A 16,249-nucleotide genomic window follows, 5' to 3' on the forward strand; every position below is an offset into this window, starting at 1 on the left:
CTCAAAGAAGACTTTACTGAAGACCCAAGCAAGAGCTTCGCTAATTTTGCTAAGATGACCGCTGCCGTAGGCGGGGCTATCATGGTAAAGGATTACCTACGGAAGGAAAAGTACCTACCTAATGTATAAATGGTTAGCCTAGTCGCAGGTGGAGTTATTGCAGCTTTAGCATTCACTGGAGCTAATTATGGTGGTCAGTATTTAGATAGATTAGTTAGAGGTGATCGCAGCGGAGATTTAGCCGCCGAAAGGAAGAGACACGACTTAGCGCTGGAGAAATATCAGCGAGACGTGGCGGCTTGGAATGAAAAAAGACAAGCTTACAGGGATTGGTTGGACAAGAACTACCAAGACAAAATGCAGGCGGATAAGAACTTTGAAAATACAGACTACGCCTTTAAGCTCTATGCGCAGGCGCACCCCGCGGCATTAACGGGGTTAAGAAAGCCTCAGTTCAAGAATTACTACCAGCCTTCTAAGAAACAAAAAGACAATGAGCTGGTCTTTGTAGGAGTCGCAGGGCTGGCGGGAGGCGTAGCTTTGGCGTATCTGCTCTAACGAAGGGAACTGTGTTTCCTGAAATATATGATCGTCTTTTTGGAAAGCGACAAGAATGACTTTACTACTTATCTGAATCCTCCCATCCGCGCGGAAAGGGTTCGGTTGGTTAGTTGCTCTTTGTACAATTCTTGGTATAATTTAATTAATGGCTTTGTCATCGGAACTTCCGGCGCCAAGCCAAAAATACCAGATTCCCATTACACCCCTATAACACTGGCTAAGGAGCTAGCAAAGCATGGATATACTCTTACCACAGGATTACCCCATGAAATGAAATTCAAGAAAAATAGTGGAAGCGCTAATTTAAAGGACAGTTCATTGGTAGAACTCCTGGGCCTTACTAGTACCACAATAAATAGCGGCAATACATATGATGTGAAATGGAAAGTCGCATCCTCTTACGAAGTCTATTGCGACTTGGTTCATAGTTACAACAATGGAGAAAAGTCTTCTCTTATGTCCAAGTTTCTGCCCAAAGGTAATCCATTTGACCCAGTAGAATACACTCCCATTTCTTTGAGCTATGATTTGTCTAATTTGGTAGAAAGCATAAACATCACCATTAAAGTGGACGGAGAGACGGTGGATTTCAACGGGCGAAAGATCAATCTTGTTTTGGAATTCATATAATGGGTCGAACAGAGGACAAACTCAAAAGGATTTACTATGGGCCTGAAGGCTATTGGAAAGGAGCGTCGGCCATCAAGAAACTTGCGACCGCGGCCAGGGTATCAGAAGAAACGGCTAAGAACTGGTTGAAAAAAACAAACCATCTGGCAGGTTTATCTTCCCGTGCCCAAGTACATTCCCAGGCCCAGCTTCACCGTAAATACCCCCAATGAAGTTCATCAGGCGGATTTGCTTTTCTTACCGCACGACAAGGTGAGAAAAAAGACCTATAGATACGCTTTGACCGTAGTTGATATCGCAAGCAGATACAAGGACGCCGAACCCATAACCAGCAAGGATTCTGGGGAAGTCGCAGAAGCCCTAGGTAGGATTTATAAGCGCGTCTTGAAATGGCCTAAGCTGCTGCAAGTGGATGCGGGGACAGAGTTCATGGGCGTGGTTACTAAGACCCTGAAAGACCACGACACTAAGATTAGGAGAGCCAAAGCTGAGTACCACAGGGGTCAGAGCATCGTCGAAAGATTTAATAAGACCCTGGCCGAGCGTCTCTTTGGGTACCAGTATTGGAAAGAGCTGGAAGATCCCTCCAAACGCAACAGGGAATGGACTCAGAGGCTCCCCCAGGTCGTCGCGGCTTTGAACAACGAGGCGGCCAGGGCTACGGGGATAAAACCCAAGGATGCCATAAAAAAGAAACACGTGGAACACAAGTCCTACGTCAGAAGTTCAAGGGCGGTCTTCCCCCATGAAAAAAAATTAGGTAATGTCACAGTCCGATATCTCTACGGACCGGGTGAATTAGAAGGAGGATCCAAAAGAGCTACGGATCCTAATTGGTCTTTGGAAACTTACCAGATCCGAAGCGTAATAGCTAAGAAGGGTCAGCCCATCTTGTATTATCTTCACGATGGCCCCACACGTGGGTTCGTCATGGAAGAACTGCTTATCGTGTGATGTCCGAATGCTATCGTATGCACTCCGTCATCACACATCCATCGCTTACCGTCAAATGCAGACAGTGACACCTTCTCCTGCGTGACGTTATGTATCTGATGACCATAGCTGCGCAGGCTGTTCATCTTATGCCGCTGTTCCTTGCGTGTTCGTAATACGTTGAGGTAGGACTCGTGCGTAATGTCCGTCTTAACCACGTACTTTTTTACGCCTTTAGCTTTCTTTTCTACGCCGTCTAACTTTAGCACGCTGTACATCTTTGGTTTCAGACCCACGTACTCTACTATGGGTTTTCCTAACATTTCGTCTTTCATCTTCCCAATTACCTTCTTATTCTTCGCAGAGTAAAGGAAGTGCTCCTTCGGGTAACCGCTGGTGTCGTACTCGTCTATGTCGGGGAGGCAGTCTTTGTAAACGTCTTCCGTTTGCACTTCTAGAATTAGGGAGTCGGTGTCTGTGTACAGGAGGCGACAGCGGTCTCCGTACTTTGGCTTAAGCTTATCGTAGTAGAACTCGTACATAAGCAGCTTCGATAGATCCAGCACCGTAAAGCCTGTGTAAACGGGCTTGTTTAGTAAGAGGTTTGCCCTTTTCATGTGAATCACGTAGAAGTTCAGCATTTCTACGTATCTAACGAAGCCTGGCTGTGACACGTATGCTTCTGCTTCCTCTTTGGTGCTGACTATTTTTACGCTTACGCGCTTGCGGATGTTCTCCATTGTCTTTCCGAACACGCTGTTGTTCATCAGTTTGAAGAGGTTTTTCTCGAAGTCATTTTTCGCTGCGGTACGCTTTTGCGTGTTAAAGTCAATGTAGGGGCGCATCCAGGGTTCCTGCGTGAATTTTAGGACTCTGTGGATCTTCTCTACGCGCATTCCGTGTCGCACGTAGAACTGCAGGTTGCGGTAATGTACCACATACTTCTTCTTATCCATCAGGTTCATAGTTAGTTTCCTGTACGGTTTGTAACCAGGGCACATTTGCTTTTGCAGCGGACTTAGCTGCTTAAATGGTATCTCTATCGCTTCTGGTGCTAAGGGGAACTCATTGTGTTCATCGTGCAGGCGCTCTGGGTACTCCAGATCCACTTCTAAGACGTAACCCTTGTCTTCCTCCTTTCCTACCTGCATGTAGAAGTCTATCGGCTTCACTGGATCCCATTCGAAGTCTCTCACAGGTAGGTACTGTGACATTGCCCAACCATAAAGGTTATTCGCATCCAGGTAGTAAATGTATGTGGTTGGTTTCTCTGGGTCGTGCTCTACTAAGGGGTTGTTTGCGCGGGCGTAACGTCGGCTGGGTCCGCATACGCCGCCACGAATACCGTCTTCCATAAACCGATACATGTCGTACTCCGTTAGGAGATCCAACTGCGCATTTGTCTTCTTTAACAAAGCACTCCAGCTGAGCCCAGGAGCCGTGTAGAAATTAGCGGGATCCAACCCGTAGTATTCCATTGCCATCTTTCGAAAGCTTTGGAAAACATCTGCGAGCAGCACTACGTCTGAACGTAGGTAGATGTCGTGGTATTCTCCCATATTCTCACAGGAGTACTTTTCCCACACATCTAACGCATGCTGGTACTCCTCGTCCTTTATGCCGGACTCGTTTAGGGTGCTGTAGAATCTCTCTTTGGGTGGTAGGGGTTCTTCGAATCGCTCCCAGGAATCCATGTATTCATATGGGTAGACTCCTTTCCTTTCCGCGCCATATTGACTGGAAATGGGAAAGTTGGTGTTATACTTTACGAGGTTTGCTAAGGAGTCCGCCATAAACTGCTGCGAATCTAAGAACTTTAGCTTACCCACAGTTACGGACATGTAGCGCTCTTTGTTGTTGGGTATGCATTTGACGTCGGAGCCGTCTGTTCCTTGTAGTAGCAAATGGGAGTCGTAACCGCGGAGGTTGTGAAAGAACACCGGAATCTCCATGTCTGGATTTACTTTGAAGTTTATATTGCATTTCCAATGAGCCGCTCCTCTGTATTTACCCGTGATGTGGCAGTGATCCCTAACCTTATCCACATAGAAATCCTCAACAAATGCTTTGTGGCAGTGAATGCAGTGCGTGGAGGGCTTTCCCGGCTTCTCACCTTTCTTAGCATACTTCCCGCATTTAAAATGAGCTTCTCCTAGATACTTTCCATCTTCATCCCACGCTTTCTTGGCTCGTCTTCCAAACTGAAGAAGCGTATGTTGACAAATGTGGCATTTTTTTGCCTTGTTAAAAGCCTCCTGGTTCTCTTTGGTAAATTCCATCTTCTTTGGACGTCTTAATTGTTCTCTAATCTCCCCCTCCTCTTCTCGCAATGCTTCTAGAAACTCATTAGCTGCGTTCTTACCTCGGTAAATCACAGGAGGGTTTGCTTTACCGTCTGATCTGACTACTATGTAACCAAAGGAGCAGATCTCGTGTAATCCCACCTTATTCGTGGCACCACTTTTCTGCTCTTCCTTAGTTATCAACGCTTCAAAGTCTGCATATATCACGTAAGGCACCTGCATCTGCTTTTGATGGTCTGAGTACGCTAGGTTCTTATCTGTGGGCATCTGGATCCGTTGCGCCACTTCTTCGACTCCGCGACATATTTCGTTGTGATCCTTTAGAGCTTTAACGCTGGTAAAGGATAATAAGCAGCAATCACAGAAGTATTTCTTACCTTTGTGTTTGGTGTGTCTGTAAAATAGTCTGCTAATGTGTTTAACCCACGAATAATGTCCGCCGTGGTAGAAAAGGTGTATTCGTTCTCCTTTACTCTTTGACAACACTAGTGGTACTATCGTTTGGTCTCTGACTCCGTAAACGTTAATTGCTAAATCGTTTATTTCCTCAAATATGGGGATGTCTATCAACTGCATGGGAAATTCCACACCATCCCACTCTAAATCGTCTGTGGGATACTTACTTGTCCTACATGGATCCTTATCTACTGGATACAGTGCGGATCGTATTGCCCACATAAAGCATCTGTTGTCATCATTTTTTACGTTAACGATTGCCTTCTTCCTTTCTACCCACACCGGTAGGGGTACGTAACTTCCTCCTCGTATCGGCACGTACCTTGCCATGCTAACCTCCATACCTTCTACCTCCTCCACTGTCCAACCTGATCCTTCTTTCGTGTAGTTAGACAGCGACTCCATTATTGCTTCTAAGGCTTCGCTGAGTGACCTATCCAGATTCGTGGACTCTAATATCACTAACGACTTCGATCGCAACATTGCTGTCGTCGTTACCTCATCTTTTGATAAACTTACTTCTACCATTATGCTTGCTTTCAGGGCTCCTAATTCTTCTATACCTTTTCGAAGCGTTCTCTTGACCTTCCTTTCTGACTGACGCCAAAACTGTCTAACATCAATCTCACCGTTACCGGGTATTGACACCGTTTCGAAATTGCTTTGGGATTCCATCTATATAATAGGAAATATTTTATACCTAATACCAAGCACTTTTTAGGTCGTCGTAGTCGTACTCACAGTCCTGACAATGCCAAAACAATTTAACCTTAGTCTCAAACTTCTTACCACATCCACAATCATAACTGCTCATACACTTCGTCTTCATTTTCAAATGCTTTTTCAAATCCGCTTCTTTCTTAAAAGTTCTCTTACATTCTTCGCACTCCATATATAGACTAACATATTTAAGTGCGCTGTTGCCCTCAACCACACTTGGAGTGGGGGTCGTCCGTAGGTGGGTTTTTGACGCGGGTCTTGCCCGTGTCGAGATTGCGCTGGAACCCCCATTCCCTATACGGGTAATCCTGGCGTAAAGTAACATATTTCGAGTGCGCTGTTGCCCTCACGGGTAATCCTGGCGTAAACTAACATATTTCGAGTGCGCTGTTACCCCCACGGGTAATCCTGGGGGTCTCATAGGGAATGAGGGCTACGCAAACACGGGTTAGTGACTTTAAACGGGAAATCCTCGTGTGGTCACTGCGCTAGAACCCCCATTCCCTATACTACTAGGGATACTGTACAGAATATCCATCCCATTGGAATAAAGGCTTTCTTTTTTACCCTTTACGATATGATGGTAACTGTACACCGCTCTATTTTCTGTTTTAGCTTGTTATCTGGCATGACCACAAGTGAAGGATTTTCGAACGCCTTTCTTGATTCCCTGTTCGATAAAGATAAAAAGAAACGGCAGCATAAGTGGAATAAATTGACAGATTCTCACAGCTGAGCCTTAACCGTTTCCTCCTGGTAAAAGCCATAGTTTTTATCGATTTCTAAAAATATCTGCGTCAATGTAATTTTACAAGTGATGTTAGTCTTTTCAGCATAATTTTAAGTTGAAATACTACTAAAGCAATATTTTCTCGATCCCACACTCCACCTAGGAAAAGTCCAATCCAAAGGGTTAATCCAGATACTGATTTTCCACAATTTTGGATTTTGAGGCAAAAACTACCAAATTCTAAAAGAGCGGGTGAAATATATATAAATAGTGTCATTTGTTTCGGTTTTGTCTTAAAAAAGAAATGGTTTTATGAGCATCAAAAGTGTTAACCCTCAAGCCAAGTGTACGCCTTTACAACGCACCTTCCCCTCCCCCAAGGAATTGGGTGCTCCTTTTGAACTTTTGGCAGCCAAAAACCTGGCGCTAAATATGGCAGATGAAAAGGTTGTCCTTCCTCTAGAAAACCAGACCAACATACTAAAATCCAATGCGATCTCTCCTTTGACCTGCGCTGTGAAATTGACCCGCATAGTAGGGATAAAATTCTAATGACTACCCGACCAAGATTTCTTTAAATAATATGGATAATTGGAATATTTTGTTACCCCTTTCTTTGCAGCGCTTTCGTCTAACATTAAGGTCCCCGATAAGCCAGGGCTATTTTCCTTAAGATCACATTTAAGACCACGGCAAATAAGTATTAGCAAGGTCTTGGCCGGACTCATATTCTATGCGCCCCGACAAGCTGGAAAATCGCGCGTGGGCTAAAAGAACAGAAAGTGAGGCCAGGACTAGATTAGTCTGTATATTGAGTTTTTCACGTTCAATTAAGATCTACATTTTAAGATTATTTCATACTGGAAGTGGAAGGAATTGAAAAATGGCTTCCAAAAGGGTTTCAAAGTGAAGTCAAGATACAAATGGGAAAGACTACATCTCGGGCGGAGAAGGACCACATAAAATACAGTAAATGTATGTAATTTGGTCTGTGAGGGACCCGCGAGATGCACTCTACGCCCGGGATATAGTCTTTTTCTTAAAACACACCATACAATTACAGGGCAAGCCTGAAATTTTTTATCCTTGCACTTGGTCGTATCACGAAGCAATCGAACAAGAAACTAAGGCTGATGGGGACGGATTTCTAACCGATAAACCGTTTAAAGGAAAGACCTGCAGTCACTGTCTGGGGGCATCAAAATATTCTGTGTCACATTCAAGGCCGAGTATACTATACCAAGGGCTTAACTACGGGACAAATTTGATCAATAAAATGTCCTTTGGAATCGCTTGCATTTTATAATAATGCTAGGAGAGTTTGGTTCGTGTTAAGGCATGGATTGAGATGGATTTTTTTAAAATAAATATAACTGCCGGCCATTTAGTATTTTCCACATAAAACTAGTGTCTAAATGACAAGCAGCCGCGGCCGGATTCCAAAACGTGGTTCACCCTATGCGCTCCGATACCGAGTTAATTTTGGCATTCGGGAAAAGACCAAACATTCTTAAACCCAAAGCGAGGCCTATCTGAACACCTAGTAATAGTAACACATTTTACTCCTCTTTCCGTTGCGGCGCTATCGTCAAGGGCCCGCGGTTGTTCAAAGCTGGGTTAGCGCTAATCCAGGATTAACTCTATAGGTCTTATTAAGAGTTAACCCAGGATTAGCACTAATCGGGCTTTGAACAACTGGGCCCAGATCTCTCGGTCCCCGTTAAGCCAGGATATTCCCCAGGGACCGGACTCACTATGTATCCGCTCCGACAAGTTTTGAATTATTATCGAGGAAGTACGGGTGGAGACTACATCTCGGGCGGAGAAGGAGCACATAAATACAATAAATGCATATATTTGCTCTGTGAGAGACCCGCGAGATGCACTCTACGCCCAGGATGTAAGTCTTTTTGTCAAAACACACAATTCAATCACAAGCCAAGCCTGTTATTCTTTATCCTTGCACTTGTTTGCTTCATGAAGCAATCAAACCAGGAACCGAGGCCGACTGATGAGGATGGATTTCTTACCGTTACAGTCATCATATAATTATAATTTATATGTAATTTTATATGGATTAAATAATGCAAAAATATTTCCAAGTTTTTGATTATTTTCAATAATTTTTCTTTCCACCACCCCAGGGAACCCAAGACAACAACTTTGGAAAAACATAATCTATAGACTTTTTATTAGTTTCAAATATATTTTAGAGTGCACACACTACACCTGTGAATAATATTTAGTACTAATTAGTAGTAATTCATACAGAATTCTTTGCTTTCTATTGTTTGATTATCACTATTTAGTACTAAAAATTAGTATTTGTTTCACGGGTTTAGTGTGAGCACTCAAAATATTGACTTCTTAAAAACTAAATATATCAATGAATTGTCATGTTCCATTTCAAAATGCACCATTGTGATGTTTTTGAGTTCAGTCCGTCTGGGTCACTTGACATGGTAACTGTCATGATAATCATCCTTCTCTCCCCTTTCATCCTTTTTTCCTTCTTTTTCTAGTCCCTCACCAACTCTACATCAGGGCCCGGTTTTACAAAGCCCGGATAGCTCTATCCGACAGATAAATCTTATCCAGTGGATAAATTTATTGGAAAACAGGAGTTATCTGCTGGATAGCGCTATCCAGGCTTCGTACAACCAGGCCCAAGTACTGAATATTTTGAAATGTTAATCTGACCTAAGGGAATCTAAAATACATGGATATAATGGTAGAGCAGGGCCAGGTTGTACGAAGGGTGGAAAGGTCAATCCAATGGATAAATAATACAGGGTTCATGCTACGTCTCTGACACAAAATTCAAGTCTTTTTTAAGGACTTTTCAAGGTCCAAAATGAGGATTATCAAGAATCAATATTTTGTTTGTGAATTTCTTCTTAACAATGCATAGGAACCATACGTTATTTTCAGGCTCCATGTCATCGACGTAAAATAATGGAAAATAGCTTATGAGTTAACAACCTTATTCACGTAAGTAATAAATTGGTTTTCAACAAAAATTAGGTTACAGTAGATGATCATGATAAATAAGTAACCCTTGCATTTTCAAGGAGTATTCCAGGAGTATCCAGCAACTTTGCTATTTTCAAGGGCTTTTCAAGTGCACTTAAAAATGGGTTTTGAATTCCAGGGCTTTTCAAGGATTTCAAGGAGTATAGCACGAGCCATGATAATATTATCCAGTGGATCAATTTATTGGATAACAGTTTGACTTACCCACTTGAATTAATCAGTCGGAAAGTGCTATCCAACCCTTCATACAACCTGGCCAAGAACTGATAAAAATACCAATCTACTATAATCCTCAATATTCAGCAAACTCAGACACTTCAACGGCTTGTGATATTGGTTTTTTGCTGCCGTCAATTGAAGGTAATCATTTGATACTTTTTAAATTTTTGTCTGGTGGACTTGCAACTATTGACTACTTGCAACTACTTCACACAATATCTTAGTTATATATATTTTTCCTTAATTTGGGGCCTAATTACTAAAAAAATGATTGGGCAAGGAATTTTGTCATTGAATTTTGCCACTTTGTGACTCGAGCAATTAATAAAACTTTGGAAACAGTGACACGAAATTTATCCTTAATTTTACATACTTGGCCCCATACGATTACCTATGCTAATTGGCTTTATTGATCTAGACACATTGATAATTAAAAGTTTTCAGATTTAAGAGACGTGTACTGGACAGTATGATTTGATGACTTCATCTGTTTCTCCACTCACAAGAGCGACAGTGTCTGCAATGCGACTTAAGAGAGCTGCAACAGCATCATGATCGTAGGGATATTTACTCCATGCAATATCAGACAAGTATTTCTCAACAGTGCCCTCTTGTTCTGCTGGCAGCAGAGACATATTTGGCTCTTCTGGCAAATGAACTGTGAATATTATTCCAGCATGCTTGAATTTTGCATTGTCGTTATCACAGTATGAATAAAACAGAATAGGAGATGGGGGCGGTAGAAGCTCTAGGTGGAGAATTAGTGCTGAACGATCACCTTTTTGAAAAAGCCTTTCAAGTTTTTCATCCATGATTTTCTTTGCTTCATGACCACCATAAGTTGTAAATTTTTTGCCATCAATGTATCCTAAATTATCATTTCCAGGATCAAGTGTCTTGGCAAGGCTCCATGCTATACAGTCAATAACACCATGGGCGGAGGGTGGAGCACCCATCAATATAACCAATGGCTGTTTAGGTTGTTTGTCATTCAAATGTGCCAGCCCTCGAGTCTTCAAAATTTTCCAAAATCGTGACGTTTGGTTAGGAAATTGTGTCTTGAGCTCTTTTAGTTTGTTATCAAATATCTTACTATAGTTAAACCTAGAATCTTCACCATAGCCTTCAATTAGAAATCTAACATACCCAGGTATGAGGTCCTTTAGCTCTTCTGATATGATAACAGGAGCTAAAATAACTCCTAAAACAATAGCAATGAGGGCAATACTATAGCCTAAAATTTGCCAAAACATAGAGGTTTGCTTTTTGGATGTCTTGTTTCTCAAATTTTCCAGGTTCTTTGCCTTGTCCTTGTCTGTGCGAATGGGTCTTGGAGAACTACCAGTACTTTTCTGTATGCTTGTTTGCGGTTTTTTAACTGGCTGTTTTCTAGTTTGGGTATCTTTTCCTGGCTTGTTTATGTCTACTACTACTTCTTCTTCATCTTCTTCGCTAGTGAGATCAGATTCACTGTCGTCTTCTCTTTTCTTCCTTTCTTGAAGTCTTGAAGACTTCTTGTTTGAATCAGAGGACAAACTGTGTTTTTTATTCACGTCTTTTTCCGTTATTTTTGAATCATTTTGTTCATCATTAGCCACAGTACGGGAAGAAATGCGTCTGTTTTGCTTGTTAGTTCGCATTTTACTTAATCTTTTTCGTAAAAAATGAAGATTTTTACATTTTTGCAACTGAAACACTAAGCACATGCAAACCAAATAAGCCCTTTTCTAACAAGTACTATGATTGGTTAAAAAAAACAACATCCAATCAAAAACGCTGTTATATGAGTATTCAAAATTTCCAGGAAACTCTAGAAAGAATTAGAAGAAGCATTTCCATTGGTCAATGTTGTCATTCCAAACTTTTCAGCCAATGAGAGCTTTCGTTATATTGCTTGAATGAATTGTATTAGTATGATCTGAGAAGAAGAAAACATGGCGAAAACTATTTTGTTTTTTCTTGTTTTGAATTCGTTTTTGGCGCTAGGAGAGATGTTTGCTTTCCTTGTGCCTGCAGTTGTTGCAGGTGTTTCTTTAGGCTTATATGCAGCTCGTTGTCGCTTCAAAGAATGCTGCACAGATCGATGGATCATCAACAACATCACAGGCCTAGAATACGACCTCCAAAATCGCGTTTTTGGTCAACATTTGGTCACTAATACTGTATTTAAAGCAATCAAAGGACACTTAGCTAACAAATCACCTGAGAAAGCATTAGCTTTGTCATTTAACGGGTGGACTGGCTGTGGAAAGAACCACGTTAGCAAGATCATTGCTAACAATGTCTACAAGAAAGGAATGGACAGTGCTTTTGTCAATTTGATTATTTCAACTCATCAATTCCCTCACCAAGATGAAATAGAAAATTACAAAACATTACTAAAAGAATGGATTATTGGAAACGTTACAAAGTGTCCAAGATCACTGTTTATTTTTGATGAGATGGACAAAATGCCTGAAGGATTGGTGGATGTTTTAAAGCCATTCTTGGAACATTATTCTGATGTTGGTGGTGTAGACTTTAGAAAATCTATATTTATATTCTTAAGTAACACAGGATCAAAGGTTATCAACTCAGAGACCCTCAAGAACTGGCATAGTGGGAAATCAAGAAAAGACATCACTATCAAGCAAATGGATAGCATAATTAATCTCGGCGCCTTCAATGAAAAAGGCGGTTTTTGGCATACCAATTTGATTGACAGCAATTTGATTGATTACTTTATTCCATTTCTGCCGCTGGAGAGAATACACATCAAAGAGTGTGCTAGAGTTGATCTGATAGCCAAGAATCATACTTATGATGAAGACTTGTTGAACAAAATTGCTAATGAAATGTTGTACTTTCCAGCAGATACTAAGATATTTTCAAAATCTGGCTGCAAGAAGGTGTCATCTAAGGTTGACTTAGTAGTTGGATAGTATGTGTCCATGTTGGTTACTACGAGATGTAGTATAGTAGTGTAGTATAGTAATACCATGTAGCTCCAGGGTTCCAAAGTCCAGTCCTCATTCCCACACTTCGGCAAATCCAAGTCCCAATTTTTAAAGTTTCCAATTCTTATGCTTCTATTTCCCATCCCAATAAGCTAAATTCCAGTCCCAGTAATGAACCTTGAAGGAACCCCAAGTTGGTGATTTTATTTCCCATTCACTGGGACCTAAATTGGGGTCCTAGTGATGAGCCTTGGAGAAATCTGATGTGTATGATTCAGTCTCTCATTCCCAGTGTAGGAACCCCATTCCCATTGCCCAGCACAAAAATAGAAACGAATCCTAAATTTACATTTGCAAAATATTTTTGGAAGTATACACCAGTTACCCTCAGACCCCCTCCAGAATTTCCCAAGAATTTCAAGAAATCAAAACATTTTTAACATCTGTTAAGTGTGCATATGTCTGCATGTGTATATAGGTCTAAAATTTTCTGTCCAACAAGGTGGAAATCCAGAAATAAAACATTAGTATTATTAGTAATACACTTTAATTATTATGATTGGTATACCCATTCTCACAACCACAATCTAGACAACTGGCTATAATTTGAGAGATCTTGGTTTTTGTCAAGTAGTCTGAGTTAAATTGTCCTAGTTGATGGAAGCAAAAAATTAACCATTTTCCTCCAATTTTTTTTTTGGTATGTCCTCTTATTTACCATGATTTTCATCATCTAGCCATCAAAATGTTGTGGAAAAAATGTTGTGGAAAGTTGACAATTTTACTACAAAAACAAGAGGAAAATTAGAAAGAAAAACAGTTTCAAGCGTGAACGTGACTTGATGACGTAATTTATCCGTATGTCCTCTTATTTCCCCCTGCTCTAGACTAATCAGCGAACAAGAAAATTCACAATTTTGGTAAAATCTGAAATCTAAGGCCATCTTGGTTGTGTAATGATAAATTAAAGCAGCAGTAAATCATTCACTGAAAGTAGAAACTCAAATACAAAATAACAGTTCACAAACTATGGAAATACTTAGGTTTTGATTTTAAATTTTTATTCAAATCTATCTTGAATAAGTAGGTAGTTCAAAAAATTACTTTCAAGGTAAAGAAGTTTATTCTAAAATATTGAAGCAAAAAGAGTGGCACACATTTATACTTTTTTTGAATGCTTTTAATTCAAGTTATCATGATCTACATCTGATATTTTTTTAGCTTAATTGTGCCCTACTTCAGCCTATATGATGTAAATTTGAGAAGGCCTCATTTATTGTCCAGAAGGGCTTGGTCTTGGGCTTGGGTGTGGCCGACGTCGGGCATTACGCACACACTTCATCAGAATGCGCACACAACGGGCTTGTCTTCTGCAGTTCAGACGAGCTCTCAGCATGCATTTAACACCATGCCTTGCACAGCGAATCATTTTCTGTATGAGAAAAGATACATGTTAGATCTAAATGAAGAAACCTTGTCAATCTTGCTATTTAGTTCTTCAAGTAGGTTGCAATAAGTAGTCCTTAGGTAGTCTGAGTATCAGGCACCAGGGGATGGGGGTTAGGGTTAGCTCCCCCTCTCCCCAAGAGACTACCTGTGATACTCCGGTTCACCCTTAGCCGACATCTTTTGGGTAGACGGACTGTATCAGTAACACAAAAATCTCCCCGGTCTATCACTTCTTTCTAAAATGGTAAATGCTTTTAATTTCCCTTTCACAATGTGGCAGATTACCACCCAGTCTCCCATTTGTTTCTGTAGAGGAAAATCAAACGGCTTTCAATCAATTCGAAGAAATCAGAACCTCATAATACAGAGAAGAGAGCTTGTATACCTTATTTGGATGTGGCCTTCCACTTGGGCGGGGTTTTCCAGTTGGGCGTGGTCTACCACTTGGGCGGGGCCTTCTACTTGGGCGGGGCCTTCTACTTGGGCGAGGTCTTCTACTTGGACGGGGCCTTCTACTTGGGCGTGGCCTTCTACTTGGGCGTGGCCTTCTACTTGGGCGTGGCCTTCTACTTGGGCGTGGCCTTCTACTTGGGCGTGGCCTACCGCTTGGGTGCGGTCCGGTGGGATCCTCTTTATCACCTTCAACATCAGTTTCCTCATCATCGTTCTCCACCGCGTCAGCCATGATCACCTCTTCGTCCTCTTCTGATTCATCAGCTTTCATGGCGGTTGTCGGCTTTGGCCCTCTGACGCAAGCACCGAAGGCTTTCAAGCACCCGCCACAGAACGTCTTGCCCTTGCTGCATCTGCGGTAACCTGCCTTGCAAGCTTTCTTCACGAGAGAAGTAAAATGTTGAAAACGTATTTTATTAGCTAGAAATTTTGCGCATTGAATTAAGAAAGGTTATTATCAGCAGCAATGATAAACACTGACATTAACCGTAACAAAAACACACCTAAATTGTATTTGCGAGAAATATATCAACCAAATATCAATCTTGGCGTGTAAGGCGCGCATTGTTCGTGACAGCGAAAAATTTCTCGTATTTTGTGTTATGTCATGTCAAACCAAATAACTTCCACCAACAATGCCGAAAAATGCTACTTCTAAAAGATTGTTCACAAATTCAATTGTATTGATACGCTGATGAATCTAGAATGTTCAAGTTTTGCTTTCGATTAATAGCTTCTTTTTTTTTTTCACTCAAGCAGAAAATTTTATAGGAAAATATAATGCCTGCTGATTGGCTGAATTCATTCGGGCTGAGGGAAGCCAAAACAACTGGAAAAAAAAAATCACAAAAATGAATTAAAAGTAACTTACCAAAAGGGCGGGACGTTTTCTTTTTTTCTTGGTGTCTTTGTCGTCATCTTCTTCAACCTCGTCCTGTTTGTGTCCTTTGTGTTTTTGGGCCATTACACGAACGAAATGGAGGAATTTTTTGCATTTTCGCACGCCTTTGAGGACGCATCGACAGGCAAAGTACTTGACTTTGCAAACTGGAACCAGATTGCATCGAGCTTTGGTCTTTTTTAGGCAGCCGATGAAAACACGGGCACAGACTCTCTGGTGAATTAATTCATATGGTGAATGAATGTTATACTAGAAAGACCATCGATCACTAAAAAAGAAGCAGAAGAAAAAGAACAAGAAGAACGAAAAGGAAAAAATGAAGAGGCGAACAAGACCCCTCAAAGACATGGTAAGAAGAATCAAGGAGAAAGAAAAGAAGAAGAAGAAGAAGAAAGAGGAGGAGGAGGAGGAGAAAAAAAGTGTAAAGGAGAGAAAGAGAATTATTGAGCCGTTCACTAACTCTTTCTCCCTTGCTAAGTGCTGCTTGTTTCTTAGCCTTGTCTGCAGGGTCATCTTCGTCTCCCAACACTTCATCTTCCATGCTGCCATCGTATAAGAACGACACAGAAGATTCCTCATCATTAGTCAGCTCTTCAACGTCTTCAGGCAACTCTTCTGCCTTGAACAAGGCAACAGACGCCAACACCAGCAAAAGGATAAGACTCAGCTTCATGTTTACAGTTTTACTTGTACTTAACAAGTGTGACTTTTCTCTGGAGCAAACCCCTGTTATATAGTATACTGATGGAGGGCTTGTTTGTTTAGCTGGTTAGTTGAACAAAAGTTAGTGATATTAATAGATATTAAAACACTGTGATATTGACATAAGGGTTAATGACTTTTTCGAGCAACGCCGATATCGAGCAGAAATTCAATTTTAAACTGGAATATTCATATTCATTTTGGTTATGTAGTTAATATTAAA

General features: G+C 41.1%; 3 protein-coding genes across 3 annotated transcripts; 1 reads left to right on the plus strand and 2 right to left on the minus strand.

The window, feature by feature from the left end:
• Positions 1–9,524: 9,524 nt before the first annotated feature.
• On the minus strand, positions 9,525–11,299 carry LOC116296928 (uncharacterized). Its single transcript, XM_031705049.2, has one exon. It carries the CDS (start codon positions 11,289–11,291, stop codon positions 10,032–10,034), a length of 1,260 nt encoding a protein of 419 aa, XP_031560909.2. The 5' UTR covers positions 11,292–11,299; the 3' UTR covers positions 9,525–10,031.
• A 215-nt stretch (positions 11,300–11,514) lies between these two features.
• Positions 11,515–13,061, plus strand: LOC116296932 (torsin-1A-like). The gene has a single exon (XM_031705053.2). It carries the CDS (start codon positions 11,520–11,522, stop codon positions 12,504–12,506), a length of 987 nt encoding a protein of 328 aa, XP_031560913.2. The 5' UTR covers positions 11,515–11,519; the 3' UTR covers positions 12,507–13,061.
• A 618-nt stretch (positions 13,062–13,679) lies between these two features.
• On the minus strand, positions 13,680–16,044 carry LOC116296923 (uncharacterized). The gene is made up of 4 exons (XM_031705040.2): positions 15,785–16,044; positions 15,295–15,537; positions 14,356–14,802; positions 13,680–13,953 (listed from the first exon to the last, which is right to left on the minus strand). The coding sequence occupies exons 1-4, from the start codon at positions 15,995–15,997 to the stop codon at positions 13,795–13,797; spliced, it is 1,062 nt and encodes a 353-aa protein (XP_031560900.2). The 5' UTR covers positions 15,998–16,044; the 3' UTR covers positions 13,680–13,794.
• Between the last annotated feature and the right edge of the window lie 205 nt (positions 16,045–16,249).

This window comes from Actinia tenebrosa, unplaced genomic scaffold (genome assembly GCF_029948245.1).
Source record: "Actinia tenebrosa isolate PJP-AT-01 unplaced genomic scaffold, QUT_ActTen_1.0 PGA_scaffold9__36_contigs__length_13948895, whole genome shotgun sequence".
NCBI lineage: Eukaryota > Metazoa > Cnidaria > Anthozoa > Actiniaria > Actiniidae > Actinia > Actinia tenebrosa.

Excerpts from the sequence above, each read along its gene's own strand:
- LOC116296923 (XM_031705040.2), bottom strand. The coding sequence starts at position 15,997 with ATGAAGCTGAGTCTTATCCTTTTGCTGGTGTTGGCGTCTGTTGCCTTG. Across the intron at positions 15,538-15,784 it reads CACTTAGCAAGGGAGAAAGA|AGAGTCTGTGCCCGTGTTTT; the intron begins GTTAGTGAACGG and ends TTAATTCACCAG. Across the intron at positions 13,954-14,355 it reads GAAGGCCACATCCAAATAAG|AAAATGATTCGCTGTGCAAG; the intron begins GTATACAAGCTC and ends TTTCTCATACAG.
- LOC116296932 (XM_031705053.2), top strand. The coding sequence starts at position 11,520 with ATGGCGAAAACTATTTTGTTTTTTCTTGTTTTGAATTCGTTTTTGGCG.
- LOC116296928 (XM_031705049.2), bottom strand. The coding sequence starts at position 11,291 with ATGTGCTTAGTGTTTCAGTTGCAAAAATGTAAAAATCTTCATTTTTTA.